Source organism: Lissotriton vulgaris, chromosome 1_1, assembly GCF_964263255.1.
Source record: "Lissotriton vulgaris chromosome 1_1, aLisVul1.2, whole genome shotgun sequence".
NCBI lineage: Eukaryota > Metazoa > Chordata > Amphibia > Caudata > Salamandridae > Lissotriton > Lissotriton vulgaris.
In genome coordinates, this window is record NC_141685.1 from 1,425,581,074 (window position 1) to 1,425,605,535 (window position 24,462).

The 24,462-nt window shown below is 43.1% G+C and overlaps 1 protein-coding gene across 1 annotated transcript in view; it reads left to right on the top strand.

The window, feature by feature from the left end:
* LOC147750636 (lysosomal alpha-glucosidase-like) overlaps nucleotides 1-24,462 on the top strand; it is an 817,641-nt gene that overhangs the window by 600,858 nt on the left and 192,321 nt on the right. Inside the window, exons 20-22 of the mRNA XM_086967236.1 lie at nucleotides 733-821; nucleotides 17,789-17,838; nucleotides 21,124-21,282. Coding sequence (XP_086823362.1) covers nucleotides 733-821; nucleotides 17,789-17,838; nucleotides 21,124-21,282 — 298 coding nt within the window. The remainder of the gene's footprint in view (nucleotides 1-732; nucleotides 822-17,788; nucleotides 17,839-21,123; nucleotides 21,283-24,462) is intronic.

The following is a 24,462-nucleotide window of genomic DNA, read 5'->3' on the forward strand; positions in this document are numbered from 1 at the left end:
CCGGGACAGGGAACTGGAAGCCACAGTCCACTCCCTGAACTGGGAATGTAACTGTGGATACTGTGCACAAGAGGAACCATTCTGAGAGGGTATCCAGCTCATAATAGGGCTACAATGCGATGGGAACGGGCCTCTGAATGGACGTAGAATGCTCTAAATTAAAAATAGGGATACATTTGAATGTTGCAGCACAAGGTCCATACCAGTCATCATTGGCCCTGAGGCATTTAATTGCACGCACTGCAGCTTGAAATATCCCAATGTGTTAATAGCAGTTAGAACCCTTAGTCTAAGGAGGTGGACTAGCCATTCGGCTACATATTGTAATTGTGAAATTGGGAAGTGCATTTGACCAGGCACATATTTGTTGATGACTATTTTATGCGAACTAATTCACATCTCAAGCAATTGAATATATTCACTAGTTCTACAACCTTTTTCCTCCTTCTCTCTCTGCATTTTTAAGAGAACGTGTTGTGCGTGAAATGAATTGACCTGGAAGTGAAATGACAAAAACAGCCAATACAAATGGTTGAGTAACACTCCACTTGCACTCGCCCTTGGCATTCTCTTGATGCATGCAAAGTGAGCATTTGACGTATAGCAAGTGAGAGTGAGCACTGCCTCCGGACTGCATATTGTTTAATGTTCGGTGGATAATACTGAAGCGTGTTACAGTAATAATGTAAATATATTGGTATTGCTTGACATGTAAATTGCTTTTCTCAACAGTCGCAAGAACCCATTTGGACTCTTAATTGCACTTGATGAAAAGGAGTCGGCAGCTGGCTCGCTGTTTTGGGATGCGGGAGATTCCATTGGTAAGTTTCAATTTCTTTAAAAAAAATGTTTTCTGTTGGAAATTGGGGGCTGGAGTATGAGCCCTGGTTAAGCAGTAACCACAATCCCAGTCAGGGCATGAAAGCACCAATCCCCAAATTAACCTGTGTTCACCCTATAGTAGCTTGGCTCAGATCAGTCTAGCTTAACTTTAAGACAATATGTAATGTATGTGTGCAACACTTCAGACAGTAAAACAAAGAAAACACCACACATAAAGATAACATAGAATATTTTAATGAATATAACAAGAACAAAACGACCAAAAAACAACATGTAGAACCTGAGTTTTTTGAATATTTAAAGAATAAACTTTAAAATAGCGCTTAGAAGCAATAAGCGCTTACTTGGGATATCTGAGCCCTGCCTGACCGGGACAAATGTAAAAGCTCACTGTGATGGAGCATGGGCTCGCTACAGGGACCAGTGTCGGCTCCTTGAACCAAAGTACCTTAATCCTGGTTGCTTCCACGTTAAGGATGTGTGGTGCAGACAAGATGGTTCGCTAGTGTAGAACCACACAGGGGTGGCAATTCGCTGGTCCTGATTTGCGCAGCAGCGGCAATGCATTGGCTCCGATGAGTGAGGTGGTGTAATGTGGAAGTTTGTTATTGAGACTGCTGTCAACAGAGATGTGAGTACTCATGACGGGATGAGTGTCGTCCAGTGGTAGTTCCGAAGGCAAGGTCTCGAGTCCGATACACGCAACAGCAGCAATGTGCCGATTCACACAGCAGAGGTGATGCGCCGGCTCTGATCCTTGCAATAGGACTGATACACTGGTTTTCATCTGCGCAGCTGCATAACTGTGTTGGGTTGACAGAGAAAGCATCAGTTCTGCTGAAGCAAGTACCTTAGGTCCACTTTCAAGGGTCCAGGACTGGGGTGGCACAAACTCACAGATGGAAATGTCCAGGTGCAGAAGCAGGGTGTTTAGAAGTCTTTGATGTCCCTGAGACTTCAGATCAGGAGGTCAGCCAACTAGCCTTTGGAGTCACTCTGGGTTCTGGGATGTAGGTCCAATGTTTCTCACCCAGGCATAAGGACAGCAGGTCCCTAAAGTAGGAGTCAAGCAGAGTATTGGTCCAGCAGACTGGCAGTCATTTCAGCAGCACAGCAGTCCTTCTTCCTGGCAGTGTATCCACAGGTCCAGAAGTGTACTGCAATTGTGGTGTCTGAGGTGCAGTTCTTATACCCAGTGGTGCCTTTGAAGAGGGGAGACTCCATAGAGATGCATTTGAAGTGCACAGATGTCCTCCCCTTCTTGCCTTGGATCCAGATCTCACTTCAGGGGGAATGCAACCCTTTATGTCGGGACAGAACACAGCCTGTTCAGGTGTGAGTGAGACTGGGTCCAGTTCCTCCCTCCCATCCTGCCACTATGACCAATCAAGTCACACCTAATCTCCCATTGTGTGTGGCTGGCTAAGGAGAGTACACAAAGCCAAACTGTCTCCAACACAAACATGTGATCGGAGACAGGCAGCAGGTACCAAATGGCTAAAGCAAGAAAATGCCATCTTTCCTAAAGGGTCATTTTCAGAAATACAGTTTAAAATCTGATTTCACCATAAATTAGGTTTTTAAATTGTGATTCCAGAGTCTCCACAATTGAAGTCTATCTCATCACAATTGAGAATTTACCCTTATGATATGTAATAACGTGACTCCAATATTAGCCTATGGGAGAGATAGACCTTGCAGTAGTGAAAAGCAACAGAGTTTTTCACTACCACGACATGTAAAACTCAAAAGTACATGTCCTACTTTTTAAATACGCTGCACCCTGGTCTTGGGCTGTCCAGTGCCTAACCTAGGGCTGACATATATGTTTTAGAAAGGAAGGTTTGGTCCTGCCAAGAGGTTTAACTTGCCAGGTCGACATGGAAGTTTAACCCTTTGGATGTGTCAGACGGCCCCCGGCCGTCCGAGTAATGGGTGGCGTGTGCGTCGGCTGGCCAGGAGCCATCCGATTTGCACACTTGTGAATTTTTCCCGCGCTATGGGAAACTTTCACCCGCATTTAAAGGGTTAAACTGCACACACAGGCTTCAGACAACTTTACAAGGCTGCTTGAGAATAACCCCTGAGATGTACAGTTAGGCTTTTGGGAGGGGCTGGGTACACTGGAACAAGGATTAAACCTATCATCCTGCTAGGGAAATCCGCGGTCCAAACAAGGTAGGCTATATCTCCCATTTGTTGACCTCACAGCAGCTTTTGACTTTCCCACAGATGTACAACAATTGTTGATGGACATGTCCTTTGATGGTTCTAAGCTTTTTGGGGCAAAGGCCGATTCAGTCTTTGAAACATTTAAGGACAGTAAACTGCTTGCTAATTGGGCTTAAATGCTCAAACGTGGCAGTTTCCTCAACAACAATGCACTTTTTGAGGCTTCGTAAGGAGCTTTATATAGAGACAAAGACAATATTCATCTCAACAACAGGCCACCCAATCCTTTAGAGAAATAAGTCAGAGAGCAGGTTGTCACTGTCTAGGTCCCCACGGACTGCATTCAATCAATCCTCAGCACCCCTGCTGCAGCCACAGCAAAACCTCTTTAATTTGGTCTTGGCGAGTTAGAGGTCGAATCACTATTTCCCTCCCCTGACGATGATGCATCCTTTCAGATCTTTGGTTGCTCTAGATTGTGAAGCATGGTTACTCCTACCCTTCTTTACTTATTCTCTGTACATGCCACCCACTCCACAGCATCTACCCAATGATCACTTGTCTATACCCAGAAAAATGATAGCTCTCTTGGAAAAGAGAGCAATAGAAATGGTGACTGTTTTAGAAATTGGGACTGGATGTTACTCCCATTAGTTTCTTATTCCAAAAAACAATGGAGACCTTCATCCAATCCTAGATCTATACCCTCTAAATGTCTTCTTACGAAAAGGCAAGTTCAAGATACTCAATTTGGACCAAGTTCTGTCTGCCCTCAATTCGAGATACTAGATGATAGTGCTGGACTTGCGGAATGCATACTCCCTTTCTCCCCTCCTGCAGTCCCACAGGTGTTATCTGCCACTTCACATAAGCCAAGAGCACTTTCATTTCTCAGTGCTCTTCTTTGGCCTCACCAGTTTACCTCGAGAATTCACAAATGTGATGGTGGTGGTCGCAGCCCATCTGTGGAAGTTGGGAATATCAGTTTTCCCATACCTTGACGACTGGTTACTGAAGGCGAACTTGCCTCAAACAGTCACAAACCATCTTCAGACTATGACCAATCTTTTGACATCTTTGGGTTTCTTCATCATCGTGCCAAAGTCACTCCTGACTCTTTCTCCCTCATTGGAACAATCCTGGACACAGTGCTTTTCTGAGCTATATCGCCACCTCAACTAGTCCAGGACATCCCGGAAATTATCCTGGTGTTTCAGCCTGCAGACTGAGTCTCAGTGAAACTGACTTTGAGCCTTCTCTGCCTTTTGGTCTCCTGCATCCTGCTTGTGGACCAATCCGGGTGGCACATGCGGGCTGTGCAGTGGGATTTGAAGTCTTAATGGGCTCAGCACCAAGGAAATCTGTCAGATTTCATCCAGGTGTTGAGGAGACTCTAAATAAATCCTACAGTGGTGGCTGATTGACTGCAATTTGACCAGCTGCAGACTCTTTTTCCTACCCACCCATGAATTAACAGTCATGTCGGATGCATAGTTACTGGGTTGGTGAGGTCATCTGGAAGAGGTGGAGATCAAAGGACTCTGTCTCCAGTGAAGACAATCTTCCTCATCAACTTGTTGGTGTGGTGAGCAATTTGCTTAACACTGAAAGTGTGCCCCTGCCCATCAAAGGGTCAAAGGTGGTAAAGTGCAGGTGCTCGCAGACAACACAGCCACTCTGTGGTACTGCAACAAACAAGATGAAGTGGGGTCGTGGGCACTGTGCATGGAAGATCTACTTCCCTGTAAGTGGCTGAAAAATCTTTCCTTGGTGGCACAACACCTGCACAATCTTTAAACAAACTAAGTTGTCATTATTTAGCAGAATCCAAATGGCATTTACAGTTGGAAGTGGCACACATAGTCTTCCAAAAATGGATAGAACCCTGTATCGATCTATTCGCCACTGCAGGGAACATGCAGAGTCACAACTTTTGCACATTGGAGTTCCCAAGACAGTCTTCCCTTGTTCTTTGCCTAGGTGTACCTACTGCCTGAGTTGGGGCTTGGGACTCTATCCTCTCCAACCTCTCCTACGCAGAGTACTCAAGAAGATCAAGAGAGACCGGGCCTAAGTCTTTCTAGTGTCTGTGGACTGGGCAAGAAGAGTATGGAACCTTGATTGTCTGGCAATGAACATATGTCCTTCAATCTGGCTGCCTATTCAGGAGCATCCGCTTCGCATCTCCATGTGTGAAGATTGAGCGGCAACAGCTGATGGCATAGGATCTCCCTCCAAAAGTGTTGGAGTAATCCTAGAAGTCACGTGTCCTTATTATAACTGTTTATGTAGGACGCTGGGAGAAGATTGTGATGTGGTGTTCCTCCTGTCACATCCAACCCTTTAAAATGTCCCTTTCTGATATTCTCTTGCGGTGCAGCGGTGCTCATGACGAGCTCGGCTCGTCATGCAGCACGGTGGGGCTGTGCCGATGACGAGCTGAGCTCGTCATGACCACGCCCATTCCAATGGAACACCCAGCACAGCAGGGGAATTATCACAGCGGCACCGTGCTGCATGACGAGCTGAGCTCGTCATGAGCACGCAAGAGGTAAGGCCTTTCTATGTTTACTAGATTGAATGTCGCACTTCAAATCACCTGTTGTGATGTGTTTCCTGAGGGGGTTGACACTGTTTCCACCTATCCCATTTTTAATGCCACAATGGAATCTGGTCCTGGTCTTAACTTATCTGTTGTGCTTGCCTTTCAAGCCTGTTCACAGTTGTGCTTTATGATTGCTAACTCTTAAAACAGTGTTCCTCATCGCTATTACATCAGCAAGGCGAGTGAGTGAACCCCATGTTCTATCAGTAGTGACCCTTATACCTCATTCTTTCCAGACAAGTTGGCCCTTCGTATGAAGTCAGCAATTCTTCCCAAAGTAGCTACAACCTTTTATGTACGACAGTCCATCACTCTGTCTTGTTTTTATGCACCACCTCAGCCTTCCAAGGAGGAAGAAGGGTTAAACTCTAAAATAACCTCCTATTTTATTCTGAGAGGACCAGGAAATTCAGACAAGATAATCAACTTTTCATGAAGTTTTCATCCGATTCTTTTGAGTTAAAAAGTAGGCAGGGGCAGAACTCACAGAGTTCAACTCCTTGGAATTCCGCAGTTACAAAAATCTCGACAAGATTCCTTAAAATACCATAAACCGCAGAAATAGGCATGTCACACTGCTCTCGCTGTCCAGGAGCTCGTTCTGTCCTGAAAAATCAGCACTAACAACACGAATCAGTACACCACAGAGTGCAGCTTCTTGAGATGATGTTGCTGTCATTCGAGAAGATTTTCTACTCGAGTGGCAGCATTCTGTCACAACTGCCCGTGACTCCCTGTGGCCGCCCGGGTTGGAGAAATCTCGCCTGGGGTCCTCCTTGCGATCAAAAAACATTTGAGGGAACACCAAATCTCTCTTGCACTCACAGCTTACTATTTACGAGCGCAAGCGAGAAAAAACTCTGCCACACAGCGGTTGGTGAAGTTTGGCCAGAACGTCACATTACAGACGTAAAATGAAGTGGCCAAAATCCCACCAATTCCACCAGCAGGGTGTAACATATTGCCCACCCCTCCTAAAAAGAGTCAAGCAGTACAGAAGAGGACCATCTTCAGATGGATTTGCAGAGGCCGCCCCTGAAGGGGGCCTCGTGGGCTGACTGCATAACTTATGCTGTATCCCCGGAAGGATCCGGTTTGGGTGCTATGAAGTGCCCAGAAGTAAGAGGGTGCTACCCCCTCACGCCAGAATCGCATCAGAGAGGTCACCTGGCCAAAGAAGGAGCAAACGCCTTTGGCGGCAGAAAATTGCGGGGGGCTATAAGGCGTCACTGCCCGCACAAGGTGGCAGATAGGAGTGGGTACAATGGTTGGTTATGGAGGCCCACTGACAGGGCGCGGTGTAGGAGGAGGGCCACTCACTTTTGGATGCCCTACAGCAGGGTGAGTAGGCCTGACAAAAGGGGGTAACAAACAGAGACGGCACTCGCAGCCCAGACCCTGCCAGATGAAAGGGCACAAAAGAGACTAACAAGGTAGCATGTTGGGGCCTAACTCCAGGGAGAGGATACCCCTCACACACAAGGAGGGTGGAAACCAACAGACCAATTTTATGACCCCAAAAGTGGCAAGAAATGATTTATGCCTGCAAAAGAGCGGAACAACAACTGTCGGGTGATTTGCGAACCTGTGCAAATCATTTATGACAAACAAAGGATTAATGACAAACAAAGCAAATGATTTATGACTTGCAATGTAAGACAGGTCACAATGTTAATTTATGACCAGGGCCTTAAAAATAAGCATGGGCGGAAAATCCGTTTTGCTCGCGGATTTTGCGGATTTTCGGTAAATTCGCAATCCGCGAGATTCGCGAATCTCCCGCAAAATCCGCAAATCCGCCAGCAGCGGATTTTATGGCTTGCTCGCACTGTTCGCGTGAGTTCGCGGCTTCCCAGTACAACTTCGCGCCCCGCGAATAAGCGCTAAATTGCAGAAATACGATCTTAGCAAAACTGAAACTACTTACCAGGTTCAAAAGTTCAGGCTCAGCATTAGTAGCCATTTCCTGTAGTGCTTCCTGAGGGGCCCCTCCAGAGTTCAGTTGCCAGTTGCAACTATTATGTGACCCTGCTCTGAACCTCAGAATAGTTACACATATGCCACAAAGGTCCTGAATTACAGCTAAGGGAGACAAGCAGGAGCCAGGCTGGAAGTTCAAATCCATTAATCAGCCCCTAATTCATTATTGTCAGTTGGGGCAGGGCAGGTGTTGTAACTAATTTTGCAACAATGAAAGCACTTAGCAAGTGCAAAAGATCACTAATCAGGAAGCACTAAGGAAGCAGGTGCCAGCTAAAAAAATATTCTGTGACACATTAATCAGCCCCAAATTAATTCAGGTCACTTGAGGCAGGGAAGGTGTGCTTTGCTTTGCCACAATAATGTACACTGACTGGACAACCAGAGGGTGCTGTGATGAAACAGAGGGTGGCATGGGTGGGCCAGAGGGTGGCATGAGTAGTCAGAGAGTGGCAGTGGTGACAGAGAGTGGCAGTGATGAAGAAGAGTGTCCCAAACAGGCTGGACACGTAGAAACAACAAGTTCGCAAAACTTGCGACCCGACAGGTAAGTTTGCATTTGCGAAATTGTACAAAACCCTCGCGAACTGGCAGAAACCCGTGCGAACACAAAAAAAAAAAAATCCGCAAATTCGCGAGAATTCGTGGATTTTGCGGATTGCGAGTTCGCAAATCCGCAAAATTCGCGAACGCGAGAATCGCAAAATTCGCCCATGCTTACTTAAAAATGAATGACCAGTGTATTGTGAGAAAAGAGATGATTATGCATATAATGGTAATAAAACTGTGACCAACATCGACAACAAAAATACAACATGTGTTGGCTGTCTTATTAGATGTACATATTTGAGAAGGTTGCATGCCATGCTGGAGTAGGCACAGTGTGGGGGTTATGTATTTGTATCAAGACTTGTTACGGGATGGCCAAAAAACAGAGCACTAAGGGTTTGTATGCTCATTTTACTGCTGTAAAGGCTGTGATGATTGCACTAGTGCATCTGTCAGGCTGCTACGTAGGCATCCCAACATACGTTGAATAGATACTACTACCGAGATAACCAGGTCTGGCGGGACAGGCATTTTGTCTGTTCAGTCCTGCAAGATTTCTTGGTCCGAACCATGTACAAGACCCACCATTTTGAGGGTACACCTTTGCCATCTATTCAAAGGTGAGCAATCTGCAGTTAGAAGTCTCTATCAGAAGAAAAAGTTACTTACCTTTGGTAACACCTTTTCTGGTAGAGACTGTATCTAATCGCAGAATTCTCACCTTCCCTCCCACCTCCCCATTCTGTTGAGTGGTCTCATAACAATCATAGGTAATACATTTCCAATCCTGAAAGTCTGCACACTATTTTAATGATGGTTTCTTAAGGCTCCACTTCTGTTGGCAAAGACGACGCACAGAAAGAAACTGGAACCAGCATGAGCAGGTGATGCATATATGCTGGTCCCAACATCATGTACGCTTGATATGGAGTGGCAAAAGGTGGTACAATATTGCATGACACCCCCTGCCGACACTGGAGGGAATTGATACCAAAAGTTTCTGGACGCAGTCAGACACCTTGAGGTATTCAAAAGGTGAGGAATCTGTGGTTAGATAGAGTCTCTACCAAAAAAGGTGCCACTGGAGGTAAGTAACTAGTTCCTATTGCCAAAGTGTAACATATTGTAACAGTTTTGTTGTCAGTGTAAAGATGAAACTTGACTTAGCCAAATTAGCTGAAAAATATGTGACTATAAGGCTACATTTAGATTTACGCATCATGCACATACACAGGCTAAGGTACCTTAAATTGCTAGCATTCATTCATTACAACCACTATACTCTATCGTGCCCACTGTTGGATTAACAAGATAATGACAAGTTGGTCTTTCTAAAGTTAGATTACTTGTGTATTGAACAACTGACTCTTTCATAAAATGCACTACGTGAATATTTCAATACACCTGAAGTGTAACAAGTGCAATACATGGTTAAGACTGCTATTATTCTATCTTTAAATGGGTGACTCATTTCCAATGTGCTCCCTCTGTGGCTACAGATATTAGTAACATTGAGTGTGAAGCTTGGTTGGCTTTCATTTCACTGATGACTGACAAAGTAAAATGGTTGTTCTTGATTAATGAGCTAGCTGAGGAGTCTGAGACACACCACTACATATAAAAGAACAATACATTTGAGCCACATTTTTAGGACATTGGCAGCATTTTGAACCAATAAAATGCTAATAGGCCAATACTCAGGATCGGACAATGCCCCAAAGGATATGGGCCCAAGGCAAATGAAGAAAAACTACACAGCACAATGTTTAAAGTCCAAACTATCTAGGTTTATTAAAAATGTAAGAATCACTACAGAAAGCAAAAAGTCAAATGGTTAATCCGTTCAAATCACATCAATATATATCATAAGTCAAGAGGAATAAAATCTAACTGTAGACTAAAATAGCAGACTGTCATAGAGTCTACCTTCATTAAAGCAAGCCAAAGTCTGGAAATCAAAAATATAGCACACTGACATTAGGACTGATCAGTTTAAAAGACAAGAAAGGAAGTGCAAAAGATTAATATGAATCAAAGAAGTCTGTCATAGCGACATGTTTGCTAGAAGTCTCAGAGAAAAAATAGGCACTTTTTATAGTATCAGAGGAGTGAAAAGGAACACTCTCGACATTACGTGAGGGGTTTATCATAAGACTGACTTGATTAGTTACATGACATAAATCAACATTTCAGAATGTGTGCAATATAAAACAGGCTACCCTTCAAATGTGAAGAATAAGGCAGCATTTCTTTTAAAGGCAGTGTAAGGCCCAACAATAACAAGGCCTGCATGTGCTAACTTAAGTACACGAAAAATGACCATTAAACTTAAAATGAATAAATAAACTCTAGAATATATATGAGACAAATATAATGAGTCTCGCTGGAGATTATCTTCATATTTGTTGGTAGTTCAGAAAACTCCAATCACCCAAAGGTCAAAAGCGTGAACCCATTTATTTGTCTGACTTAGCCCTTCCTCCTCCTGATGTCAATAAAATGAGTATCATTAAAATGGGTAATAGCAACAACTTTAAAACGTGGAAAACTGTGTTATTAGGTGCTGTATAAAATGCACGTGGTTGGTGTTTTTTTTATTATTGGTGGGCCAGTATGCCTAGCCCCAAAACGACAGCATGTGAGACCCCAGTAATCAGATAACACTGAAGGATAATAGAATATTGACGCAGACAAAAGCAATTCCATTAGACCTTGATTTTTTCTGAAACATATAAAAACAACTGGGATAGCATTCTAGCCTGTAATGTCTGTTCCAGTACTAGACTTCTTCACAACCCTGGTTATGAATCTTCCTTCACAAGCCTGGACATGAAACTAAATATGTGCCCACCCCGTGTTCTCTTTTCCCCTCTTTGAAATTAAATGAATATGATCTCTTTCAACAACCTAACGTTGCCTTAATTCTTAGCATTTTCATTGCTGTAATTTCTTTCTCTACACCCTTAACCTATTTCCAGTCCTGCTGCTCACACTTAGCCCTTCCCTTAAAAAAGGCATTAACATTTAACTACTCCAGTCCTGCACTTAAGCAAATCCTTAACCCTTCATCACACGCACACTCTCTGCTGACACATACACACACATACACACTCTCTCCTACATAAACAGACTCAAAACTGGAAGCAAGCACATTTAAAAAAAAATCACTTACTTCAGCTGCAGGGGAACGTCGTCTTCCAGCTATTTGTACTCAATTTTGTATTCAACTAATAGCGAATAATGTAATATTGTTCGCTATTAGTATAATAAACAAGCATTAGTAAACGCATCAGGTTTTGCCTATATGGTTAATAATAAGCTGCTTTTTTGTTATAAGTTGTTGAGTAGTTGTACAATATAAGTTACAGAAAGTCTGTTAAAATCTTATGACTTTGGCAATATATTGTGTTGTTACTTGTGGTATAGTGCGAGTAATTATTGGCAACATTTTGAAAAATGTAAATAAAAATGTAATTCATTAACGTAATAGCAATATTATGTGTTTAGAGAAGTTCTGACAACTTTTGGGCCCGTGCCACTGCACCTGCTGCACCACTCAAATAATGCTCCTAGTTCCTGAAAGATAACTGCATTTGTGACTGCCTGTTTGGTAGCAAAGTATAGCAATATTTAGCGTTTGGAGGGGTTATCACAACTTTTGAACCCAGTACCACTGCACCTACTGCACTATTCAAATCATGACCCTATTGCCTATGAGATAACTGCACTTGTGACTGACTGTTTAGTAGTAAAATATTGCAATATTTGGTGTTTAGAGGGGCTCCTAGAGCTTTAGACCACGGTGTCATTGCACCTGCTGCACCATTGAAATCATGACCCTAGTGCCTGCAAGGTAACTGCACATGTGACTGCATATTTAATAGTTAAATACACCAATATTTGGTGTTTAAAGGTGTTCTGACAACTTCTGGCCCCGGTGCCACTGCACCTACAGCAACATTGAAATCATGGGCCTAGTGCCTGCTTGGTGTCTGCACTTGTGACTGCCTCATTAGTAGTAACATTTAGCAATATTTTGTGTTTAGTGGGGTCCCTAGAGCTTTTGGCCCTGGTGCCCCTGATCCTGCTGCACCACACAAGCCTCTTTTGACTGCAAGATAACTGCAATTGTGTCTGCCTATATACTAGAAGAATATAGCAATATTAGGTGATATGAGGAGATCTAACAACTTTTGGCCCCGGGGCCTCTGCACCTGCCTACTTTATCCTTTAAATCAAGCCCCTTTCAACTGCAAGGTAACTGATATTGTGACTATCTTTTTAATAGTAAAATATAGCAATATTATGTGTTTAGAGGAGTTCTGACAACGTTTTTTCCTGGTGCCACTGCTTCACCATTCAAATTATGACCCTAGTGCCTGAAAGATGACTGCATTTGTGACTGCCTGTTCAGTTGTAAAATATAGCAATAATCAGTGTTTAGTGGGGGGCCCGAAGCTTTTGGTCCTGTTGCCACTGCACCTACACACTACTGAAATCATGACCCTAGCACATTCTAGATAACTGCACTTGTGACTGCCTAATTAGCAGGGGCGGCTGGTGACATTTGAAAGTGGTGAGGCGTAAACTGATTTGCATACTGCACCGTAGCGAGCGCGTGCAGCGCGCAAGCCCGAACCCCATAAGGGGGAAATTTTTGAAAAAAAGAGAAGAAAAATCGTGCATTTTCAAGCAAATTTGAGAAAGCAGGAAGGTTAATAAAGCAATTGTGAAATAGATGCCATAACATAGGTAGCTGCTTATTCAGTATAACCACAGAGCTTCATACATTCCGTCCTATTACGCTGCTGAATTAACTTGGGGTCTACTTTTGGCAATAGGCCTGAGTCCAGTTCTTCATGGTTCTACTTTAATCTGATGATCTCATACCTGCTAATTTACAAATTAATGCCAACCTGTGTGGAGGACTGGTTTAGGACTTTGTATGAATGTTCACCACTTGTGAGCCAATCAGGTGCTCCACCGAAGAAGGTATGGCGCAGGGTCAGAGCTGCCGACTTGGGAGCGGGAGATTCGGGTTCAAATCTCGGCGTCAGCGCAACATCCTGGGATTCTGGGCAAATCACAAAATTTCCCCGTACATATGGACAGCGTCCGGAAACCCTACGAGTGATAACCTGCTTCGCTATATAAATCTACACACGTTAACGCCCACAGCAAACTGTTAATGTATGTAGTCAAGAAGACCTCCCCTCTAATAGTGTCTGATCCTTGACCCAGGTCCAGAAGCCAGGATCACATAAAGGCACTGGGCCTGGTTACAAAACATTTTTGCCTGACACTATTAGGTGGTTTGTTATCAGTGAGTTTTTCCCAACATATTGAACCTTGACGCACACATACTCTAAAGAGGGACAAGTTTAATGGGCTGGAGACTCATATTACATAAACAGGTATCAAGATGCACACTTCCTGCATCGTTACGGTGTGCACAAACAAGACGCTGAGTAATAACACATCATCAATTAGATTTTTGGAATACCGACACACACCTCCTGCATCGAAGGTTGTGGAACATATATGGCAGCCATTTTGTTATTGCTTGTGGAAGGGAAAGTGTGATTACACACTGTCAGTACATTGCCATGCTTTGCCCTGGACAGAGGCTAACACCATGGATTCAGAGCACCAGGGGAAGCATACCATTTAAAAAAAAGAACAATTGGTGTTGTCAGAAGAGGTTATGAAAGAGGGGCCCAGGGAAGCCTCATTTTTGAAATCCCAACAAAGGTCAAAACTAGACTGGGGAGGAAAGCCATTACAAATAGGGTAAATGAGGTCTCCACCCAGCTACGGACAGTTGAGGATTGCAAAGAGAGATTTTACATACAACATGTGGCGCACATCATGTGCAGTCGGTGCGGTGCAAGCTTCAGCTCCTCATCATGATGTGACGTGTGTGTGTGATCTGTTTTAGATAGTGTGTTCGTGTTCGATGCCGATGATATGCACAGACAGCACTTGATGGGTTTGTTGTTTGTCTGGTCATGTGAGGACCGACCGTGACATTCATTCATACTTACAAGTTATTTTTTTCCATTCACTCTCATCGGATCAGAAAACAGGGAACAGTAGGCCTACTCCGGTTACAACAAGTAGATTTACACTTGCTCGGCTTCGAAGCACCGTAAATAAAAATAGCAGGTTTTACTATAATTCAGTTCATTGACGCGCCTTCTATCGATATCCTAACAATTATGAAAGCTGTGTCTACCCCATCCACAGCGATGTGCCCTGCCCTGACATGAGATTCACACACAGGTCTTTGCAGCAAGTAAGTGTATTCAGAATCACACACCGATTTTCTTTTTTTTGCTTTCCAATAGTTACCTACATTTTTGAGCACCCCTCCCAAAAAATAAATCTTCATCTAGATAATTATTCGGAAGACGTCATCAGGAAAATGTTGCAAGAAAAGCCAGTAAGACGGGGCCCTTGCGCATAATTGTTCATGTGTTTGAGGTCTGGTCACTTGGCGGATTAGCAGCCTGAGCCTCTTCAGTACGTAGCGTTTGCTGATGGATCGATTCATGTACCATCGACAAGGCCTACTGAGGAGCCAGTACAGATATATTGTCTTACTAAACGGTCCGCAATGTACTGTATTCATCATCCTATGATGCGCTGTGGCCTTACCTGACAGACTGTGTACACGACCGGGACAGAGCACGGAGCACTGACAACACAACACAGGGCAGGCAGTTGCAGGCACAGAAAGTCATTGTGACGGTGAGGCGGGAGTCAGACGGTCTGCTGCCTGCGCACGAGGGAGCCCCAGGCTAGAGATTGAGAAGAACCGCGTCACAGCGGCGCGCGCGGCCCGAAATGGCCAATCACTTCATGGCTTCACATTAAGTCACACAGTAATTGGCCATTATGCAGTGTGTGGCTGAGGCTGTGCCACCACCCATGCGCGGCATCCAATAATGGATTTCTAGCTCTTCTGCGAGGTGGACCAACCAATTTTGGAAAAGGTGATGGACAGAGTTTCTGAATGATGCAGAATACTCCTACCCAGTCAAGAGATCAGGGCTTGATCCATCACCGTTTTTTAGCTCACTTTACCATCCCAGCTTCAGAACCTGGCTATATGCAAATTAGTCTGTTCCTGTCCCAGTGCATGATGGGAACAGGGCAAACCAAACTACCAAGCCAATTCTTATACTGGGAAAGAGACAAGCTACCGGGGACCGGTTTCTGGCATTTCAGCCTCGTCGGCCCGGCTTGCTTGAATCCTGATGGTGCAATGAGCTAGGGACTCACGTCTGAGTATACCCTCCCACACATAGTGTGGATAAAAATCAATTTTGGAAAAGGTGATGGACAGAGTTTCTGAATGATGCAGAATACTCCTACCCAGTCAAGAGATCAGGGCTTGATCCATCACCGTTTTTTAGCTCACTGCACCATCCCAGCTTCAGAACCTGGCTATATGCAAATTAGTCTGTTCCTGTCCCAGTGCATGATGGGAACAGGGCAAACCAAACTACCAAGCCAATTCTTATACTGGGAAAGAGACAAGCTACCGGGGACCGGTTTCTGGCATTTCAGCCTCGTCGGCCCGGCTTGCTTGAATCCTGATGGTGCAATGAGCTAGGGACTCACGTCTGAGTATACCCTCCCACACATAGTGTGGATAAAAATCAATTTTGGAAAAGGTGATGGACAGAGTTTCTGAATGATGCAGAATACTCCTACCCAGTCAAGAGATCAGGGCTTGATCCATCACCGTTTTTTAGCTCACTGCACCATCCCAGCTTCAGAACCTGGCTATATGCAAATTAGTCTGTTCCTGTCCCAGTGCATGATGGGAACAGGGCAAACCAAACTACCAAGCCAATTCTTATACTGGGAAAGAGACAAGCTACCGGGGACCGGTTTCTGGCATTTCAGCCTCGTCGACCCGGCTTGCTTGAATCCTGATGGTGCAATGAGCTAGGGACTCACGTCTGAGTATACCCTCCCACACATAGTGTGGATAAAAATCAATTTTAAAAGGAGCACTGACAACACCAACACAGGGCAGGCAGTTGCAGGCACAGAAAGTCATTGTGACGGTGAGGCGGGAGTCAGACGGTCTGCTGCCTGTGCACGAGGGAGCCCCAGGCTAGAGATTGAGAAGAACCGCGTCACAGCAGCGCGCGCGGCCCGAAATGGCCAATCACTTCATGGCTTCACATTAAGTCACACAGTGATTGGCCATTATGCAGTGTGTGGCTGAGGCTGTGCCACCACCCATGCGCGGCATCCAATAATGGATTTCTAGCTCTTCTGCGAGGTGGACCAACCAATCCTGGTGCTGCATGCAGCGCCAGGATTGGCTAGGGGGCACACTAACTACTCGCCCTGTCGCACTTTGCAACCACGGGGGCTGCGGCCCGTCTAAAGCAGCACCCCCTGGTCTCTCTCTCTAAGCAGGTACACTGTATGCGCATGCTCGGGCAGGTTTCTGCACAAAAATTCAGCTGAGTGTCTGTCACTCAAGATGCAGCAGGCCCAGCCCCCTCTGCGCACAGTGGGTGTGTCCCAGATTCCCGGGAGGTAGCGCTGCGGCGCTGCCGCTTAGATTGAAGATCATTAATATATTTTAGTGTGCTCTCAGCTCTTGACGACGCAACGGTGGGTTTATGTGGGTTAGTGGGGCTACGCCCCTACACCCCAATGGACGCACTGCGCCTGCTATTTTGTAGTTAAATATGGCAATATTTGGTGTTTAAAGGAGTTCCTGCCACTTTTAGGCCCGGTGCGACTGTACCTACAGTACCATTGAAATCATGGCCCTAGTGCCTCCTAGGTAACTACACAAGCCTCATATGGGTTTCTGAAGACAATGGCCTGGATCCTGCTCTCCTGGAGCTGCGATCAACATTCATGCTCTAATTGATAACTATTTCATAGCCGTGAGAGGTGTAGCCATGCGTCCACATTCTCAAAGAAGGAGAATTGGCCCCAGTCCCCTGTTCCGGTAGCAAATAAACAACTATAATTGAGGTGCAGTACGCCCTTCACTCCCCTTGGCTCCAATGCCACTGCACCACTGCACCTACCACACTATTGAAAGCTAGTCCCTGACAGTCGTTTCTTGAAAGCAAGGAATGACTCCATCTGTCGCGGGCCAACATTGGACAGCCTTAATTCAACACTTGTAACGTCACTACTTACCAAAAGTAAGGAGTCTGTAACTTGGGTGTTTTAAAGGAATGTTTTAAATTAGGAGGAGGTAAATGCACAGCTCGCGTCTTAATTCACGGGAGCTAAAAAGAGGCCAGAAATCTTGGGAAACGAGAAGGGACATGGAAGTGTGAGTCATTGAGAGCCTGTATTTTGATAGGTTGCCTTTAATAACCACAACAATGCCTCTGTATATTGAACGCTTTAAGAACGGAAGCCAGCAGGGGACACTATGACATCAGAGCACTGGGTGGGGGGCACGGTATTCTGCATATTGTTAAAATCCATTCCGCCCCCAATCAGTCGAGTACACAATTTTCCTTATTGCAACAATAAACTCTGCACACAGTGTACCTGCGCTTGTTAAGATTACTCAAGGCTCAATTGTTTTGCATTCCTAGCTGGTTGCCACAAGCGTAACACACTTCCTGTTTTATGTATTGACAGATCCCATTGAAAACGGAATATATTTCTTGGCTGAATATAGATTCAGTAATGTAAGTATCAGCAAGCATTATTTGCGCAGGTATGGATTTCCTTTCATCGCAGCTGGGGACATTCCTGCCATAAAGATCTAAGTTTATAAATAAAGGCTTTTTGTGTGTTTTGCAAAGAATTGGCAGGCAAGACATTTTACTGTGCGCAGAGACATGATTCAGTTCTTAAATTACCTTAATTCATGCCGGATTTGGTAAAATTAGACTGCAGTAAAAAGCATGTTTTAGATTGTTCGCTAAATATATACATTTAAGCCCGCATGTAACTTTGTGAAGGAGTTCCCTTCAAAAATGATTTACGCGTTTAATTGTGGTGGACGTCATCCGCATAAAAGCAGGGTTGAGTCACTTTATAATCGTGGAGAATAGCTTGTACATGATGTTCTTAGTTTAGACAGTTCATAAAACGAAGGTGCCATTAATATTCTAGTTTATTATGTTTTGACTTTTTTATTTATGTTTCTGGACCATTCTACTTTCAAGCAAGATAATATAACTGCCTGATTTCTAGACACATTTGCCACTAACTTTAGTAATCCCTGTGTAACCCCTCTGTGTGTGTGTGTGTGAGCTGATGCATGGATTCAGTGACATCACGGTATGAGTGCTCAAAGTGAAAATGTGGAGATAGTGTGATCGTAGGTACCCTGAGCTAGAGGGACGGCTAAGAATTGGGGCAAGAGGCAGGACCCACAGGTACGCGGGCAGGATGTGACTCATGGCTAATGGGAACTTAAGGCCATATGTATCAAGCAAAATTGCGATCGCAAAGGCCGAAATTCGCAGAATTTCGGCGTTTGCAATCGCAATTTTGCTAAATGGTATGTATGAAGGCAAATCTGCGTGCAAAATAAGGAATCGCAAAATTTACCATTCCTTATTTTGAGATTGCATTTAAGGAATCTCAAATTTTGCAATTCCTTAACCCCTTCGACACTCATGACGAGCTGGGCTCGTCATGGTGTAGCCCGCTCGCACACTGATGACGAGCCCAGCTCGTCACGCAAAGTGCGATTTTGAAAAACCCAGCGCGCTAGCGGAATTCCGCTAGCGCGCATGCGGTTAAATGCAATGTAAGAAGCAGTAAACAAGTGCAATTTGGCCTTAAGGAATCGCAAATTACCACCAACTTCAAGTTGCGGGTAATTTGCGATTTCTTTGAAAAATTCACTTTTTTGCATTTTTCAAAGTGCAATGTGAAGCACATACATGCCCTTCAGGCATGTATATGCGCCACATGTGCACCCATGCTTATTTCAGGGGTGTAACAGGGTGTCCTTTTGACACCCTTGCACCCTTGAAATTGCATTCTCAATTTGCGATTCAGTAATTGCTAATCGTAAATTGAGAATGTTGTCCCATTCATTCCTATGGGCCTCTAGGCCCATAGGAATGAATGGGGAGGTATTCCTTAATTGCGAATCGCAAGTTGGGATTCGCAATTAAGGAATATGTAGGATTCGCAAAATGTATTGCAAACCCTACATACATAGCATTTTGCGATTCTCAAATAGCGATTCGCAAAATATCGCTATATGAGAATCGCAAAAGAGGATTTTGATACATATGGCCCATTATGCACTATTTTGTTGGTCTTTCATGTGCAGGTGTGTGTGAAATTTGTTCCACATAACTGATAGTGAAACATATATTTTAAAGCACAGAATGTGGATATTTAAAAACATTGTGGGAAGCTTACAATTTCTAATCACCATTCACGGAATGTTCCACCATGTCGGCGTTGCTTCACAGGAGCTGTAATTCCAGAACTGGAACAAGGTACATAAAGGGCAGTTTGGATGGAGCAGCAGTGTGAAACTACTTTTGTTTCCCACTGTTGCTACGATAAGGCCGTGAATAACCAGATTTGGATACTGATGTTGATCATAGCGGTTCTCACTTAAGATCTCTACATGACATTGAATTATAGATGGGTAAAAGTGAATGATAAGAGATTTTTTCAGAGTGTTCTGGGTGACATGAAATAGACAATGAGAGCAAAACTTGAGCGGTCTATGATGTCAATCAGAACCATGAGGTGAAAACATCTTCTTCATTTACTTTTTACCCATCTATAATTTTAAACTGCTCGGCAAGGGAAGCCATATGAAGCATGACTTGTCCCAAATGTTAAAAAATAAATATACCTGACTACCTGCCACCCATCCCACCACTCTCTGTCCCAAACTCCCCTACCGCTGTGCTCTCCTCTCCACTAGAGAGGCCTATTAAAGCAGTCAGGAATTATTTTATGATGTAGCAATAGTGGGAAACAACATTTGTTTCCTACATTATAGCAGTGAATAACCAGATTTAGAACCGCTTGTATAGCACATGCAGAATTATAGATTGATAACAGAGAAAAGTGGGGATGTTTTTGCACCAAGGTGTTCTGAGGTTTTCTTAACCCGGAATATGCCCTAGTTTCCTTTTTGGGTCAAGCCTGTGAGTGTGTGAGCTAGTGCATGTATCTCGCTTGTGAGACAATATTGTATACAAAAAAGGACTTTGAGCTCACCCATTGTTTACCATTTGTTGTCTTCTTGCCACTCTTCTTTAACCGCTCATTAAAATTGGACAGTGCATGCAAATGTCATTTGCGGTTATTTTTGTGGAGCATGGACCAAGCACGAATCCATTAACATTAATACGTGCCGGTATCCTGACTTGATTGAGTTACTGTTTCACCCCACCCCACTCCCCTTCCCTGCTGCTCCCTCTATAGCACTTGCTGTTTCCCTTTATCACCTTCCCCTTTTCTGTTTTTCTCTCTCTCTTGCTTAGGGACCTTTTTAATGTTTAACCCCTTCCATGCTCATGACGGAACGGTTCCGTCATGAGCGTCGGTTGAGCTGTGCTCATGACGGAACCATTCCGTCATGAGCCGATAGGCTCATTAGAACCTTCGGCACAGCGCGAAAGGGGTTAAGAAAGAGCTGAAAAACAGTTGACCGAACGTTGATCTTTTGACAAAGCGATGTTCTACTAACCTACAGGCATGGGTCCTGCCTTCAATAGCTGTATGTTTTCTGGCTTTTTTATACCAAATAAGGAGAGCACCTAGAAGTTTGCACACTATAAATATAGATAGTTTACATCTTGTAGTTAAGAACGTTTGGGGTATTAGTATGGTACAGTTGAAACCTCCTTCTCATAAATTTTAGTATATAAATGATAATAAAGAAAATATACATCTACAGCCAAAGAAAGCTGGCCACTCTGTGATAAAATGTTAATGGTTGTGATCAGTAATAATAAATGCACGTTTTTATGATTTATGTCTAGGGTGTATTAAGTACAACAATTGTTGAAAATGGATACAGAGAAGTTTATGCTCTTACCTATCGCACCATTCAAGTTTTTGGTTTGTCCTCAAGACCTACCTCGATTACTGTGAATGGGAGTCCAGCATCCAGCAGTGACATAGACTACAAGGAACATAGGGTAAGTGCTAGGAAGCTGGCCCTGGTGTGTGCTTGCATCACACAGGATGTTGGGGGGGGGGGGTTCTGTGGGTGTTGTGGGCTATTGCCCGAATGCTAAATCATTTTTATGTTATCTACTGTTACACAGTGGCCAGAACATGTTCTTGTCTCGTGTACTGGTGTGATATTGATGAATAATTTATGCTGTACAGAAGTCATCCTTGCTCACCCCCATCATGTCTGCTTGTGTCCTGTAAATGACAACTCCCTGGAACATGTGGGTTACCTTTTTCTAGCTCACTATCTCCATATCTCCTGATCTCTCCTTTACTTTCTCTTTCTCTCTCACTCCTCTATTACGTACTCTCTCTCTCTATTTCTCTAATATATATATATATATATATATATCCATCTACAATTCTAGCAGTAGCATCAAAGAAGGTAAGAAGTGTGAATAGAGACAATGTATTGTTTGAACCATCAAACACTGCTGTAAAAATTAAAAACAAGGTAGCACAGAATACACACAGATGTATAACAACATATAGTACAGAGCATAAGAAAATGTGTCAAATTTAAAAAATTCACTGGCACTTTATCAAGGAAGATCCAGTAATAGGTCAACCTATAAAGAAATATCCACAGATTACATATAGAAAATCCAAATCACCAAGGGATTATCTAGTGAAAAGTATACCTCAACAAACTTGGCTCCAACAAAAAGAGGTCTCTATGAAATGTTTAAAATGTAAAGCCTGTCAACATGGAGAAAATATCTCGATCTCGAGACATTCCTATGCGTTGTTTCATAATATGAAATGGCGCAAAGGGATGTGAAATAACCATCAAAGTGCATCTTGGGACCTGCAGTTTAAGAGGTGACTACACAGCACTTTGTAGTCCAATCAAGCTTTTAAAAGAGAGAGCGTCATGCAGTCTACCAAATAAGTCCCACCTGTGACCAAGGCTACCACTTAGCTGAAACGCTAAGGAAGGACATCGAAGTATAACCCTGTGATTGCCTGGGGGTTCCGGAAAATAAAGCGCTTGTTACCTCAAGGAATACGGTGTGCGGCGCTCTTCTTTTTCTGTGGAGTGTTCTGTAGGAAGAGAAGTTTTTGTGGATACAAAAGAGGACCTCCGTCCCCCTGCGCCGAGGCCGCCCTGTAAGTGGTTTGGCTCATGACGGATATATATATATATATATATATATATATATACAGCACGTGACTCCTCTGGATCTCTCGGTGTTTCAGCAACCACGCAGCACACCAGCAAACAGGAAGGAGACGGACCACATCACATCAGCAGAGTTGTTTTTATTGAACAACAGAAAGCAGCTAGGCGTTTCTGGCAAGATGTGCCCTTGTTCACACTGCAACTAGTACATCGAACTCAATGCTTTTTTATATGGTAATTACACATAGTGACCAACCCCTCACAGTGACATAGTGAGTCATGTGACTTCATAGAAATAAACAACATACTTCCACAGTAAAATGACAGTGTATCTAATGGAACATTACCAAAAGGACGGAAAAACATCACTGGTTAAATCCAGATATTGTTATACATGAATCATAAATTCTCACCGGTTAAATCCACCTATGACACTCATGTATCTCATACAGCCTATCCAGTATATAATAGAAAAAAATCCCTTACTTAAAGAGCAGATAAACATCTACTTCACAATAAACAATAACAGGGAAGTTCTAATATCTACAATTCAGGCTTATGGGTATATCCGTCTATGTACCAGCGGTCGTATGATAAAGTGCTAAGTGAGTAAAGTGCAACATTTGTAAAAAGTGCATGAGAAAAGAAAGCTAAACCAGCTAAAGTGCAATACCAGTCATTATATTTAGTACGATAAGCAAATATATATTCACAGATGGATAGATGGTGGGTTATTAATTACCCTATCATTTCATGTGTATATTTCACGTACTTTAATAATAATAAATAGTATAAATATATATATATATACCACGTGACTCCTCTGAATCTCTCGGCGTTTCCAGCTTAGCACACCAGCAAACAGAAGGAAGACGGACCACGAAAATTCAGCATCATAACGATTTTATTTGGTACACAAAAAGCAGCTACGCGTTTCTGGCAAGTTATGCCCTTGATCACGCTGCAACATGTACTTGAGACATAATGCTTTTTTAAATGCAAGGTTCAAAGGGATCACCCCCTCACAGTGACGTGATGTGTCATGTGACTAAATAAACAGTGAAAACATACTGCCGCAGTTATTCGTCTTAGAAAAACCAAACACAAGTGCGGACAAACTATAATAAGTAACCAGATAAATCCCGGATTTTTGCATGTAAAATATGGAAGGTAAATAAACCTATCACATATTTACGCTTAACAAATGAAGCACAATCTAACTGTATAAATACAGATTACTTGTACGGCGTATGAACATTCTTACATACAATATAACGCACATAGAGCTTGTCTAGTCATATAACAGAGGCAGATAATAAAGTGCTATGTGAGAGTGAGATAAAGTGCAAAGAAGGAAAAGAGACAAGAGAGGGAGCAAGGAAGTTCAGTGCAATACCATTCATTAAACAAGGGACGGAGAATATCATGGCATATATAAGTTTCACAGATCCCTGGAAATATACGAATATCTCAAAATTCATGGACATGATTGGTCACTTAGTAATAAATAGTATAAATAGTATAAAAAGAATATGATAAGACCCAATAAATACACCTAAACATATGGTATACATATACACATATATACAAATTGATATATAACTGCATATATATATACACACAATATAATGAATAAAACCTATATTTAATATGGCAATTCATGTGTATAAATTTGACCTCCGTCAAAGTACAAAAGTGGAAAACGTTATAGATAAATAGAACTGCATATAGATTCACATATAAAAATATAAATGTCTATATACAAATATCTATACCAAGAAAAAATACGAGATTAGAATGACATCAAATAGAATAAATAAGGTAATTATATACACATCAAAGTAATTGCATTTCAATCAATATATATTCTATCACAGAACCGCTTAAGATGGATACATGAGTGAGCAACAGACATGAGACCCGACCTCAACCTCGGAATAGGGAACCTAACTAAGAGGGAGGAAACATGTTGGACCGGGTCTGGAGGATGAATTATCTGTTATAAAATTATTAGAGCAGA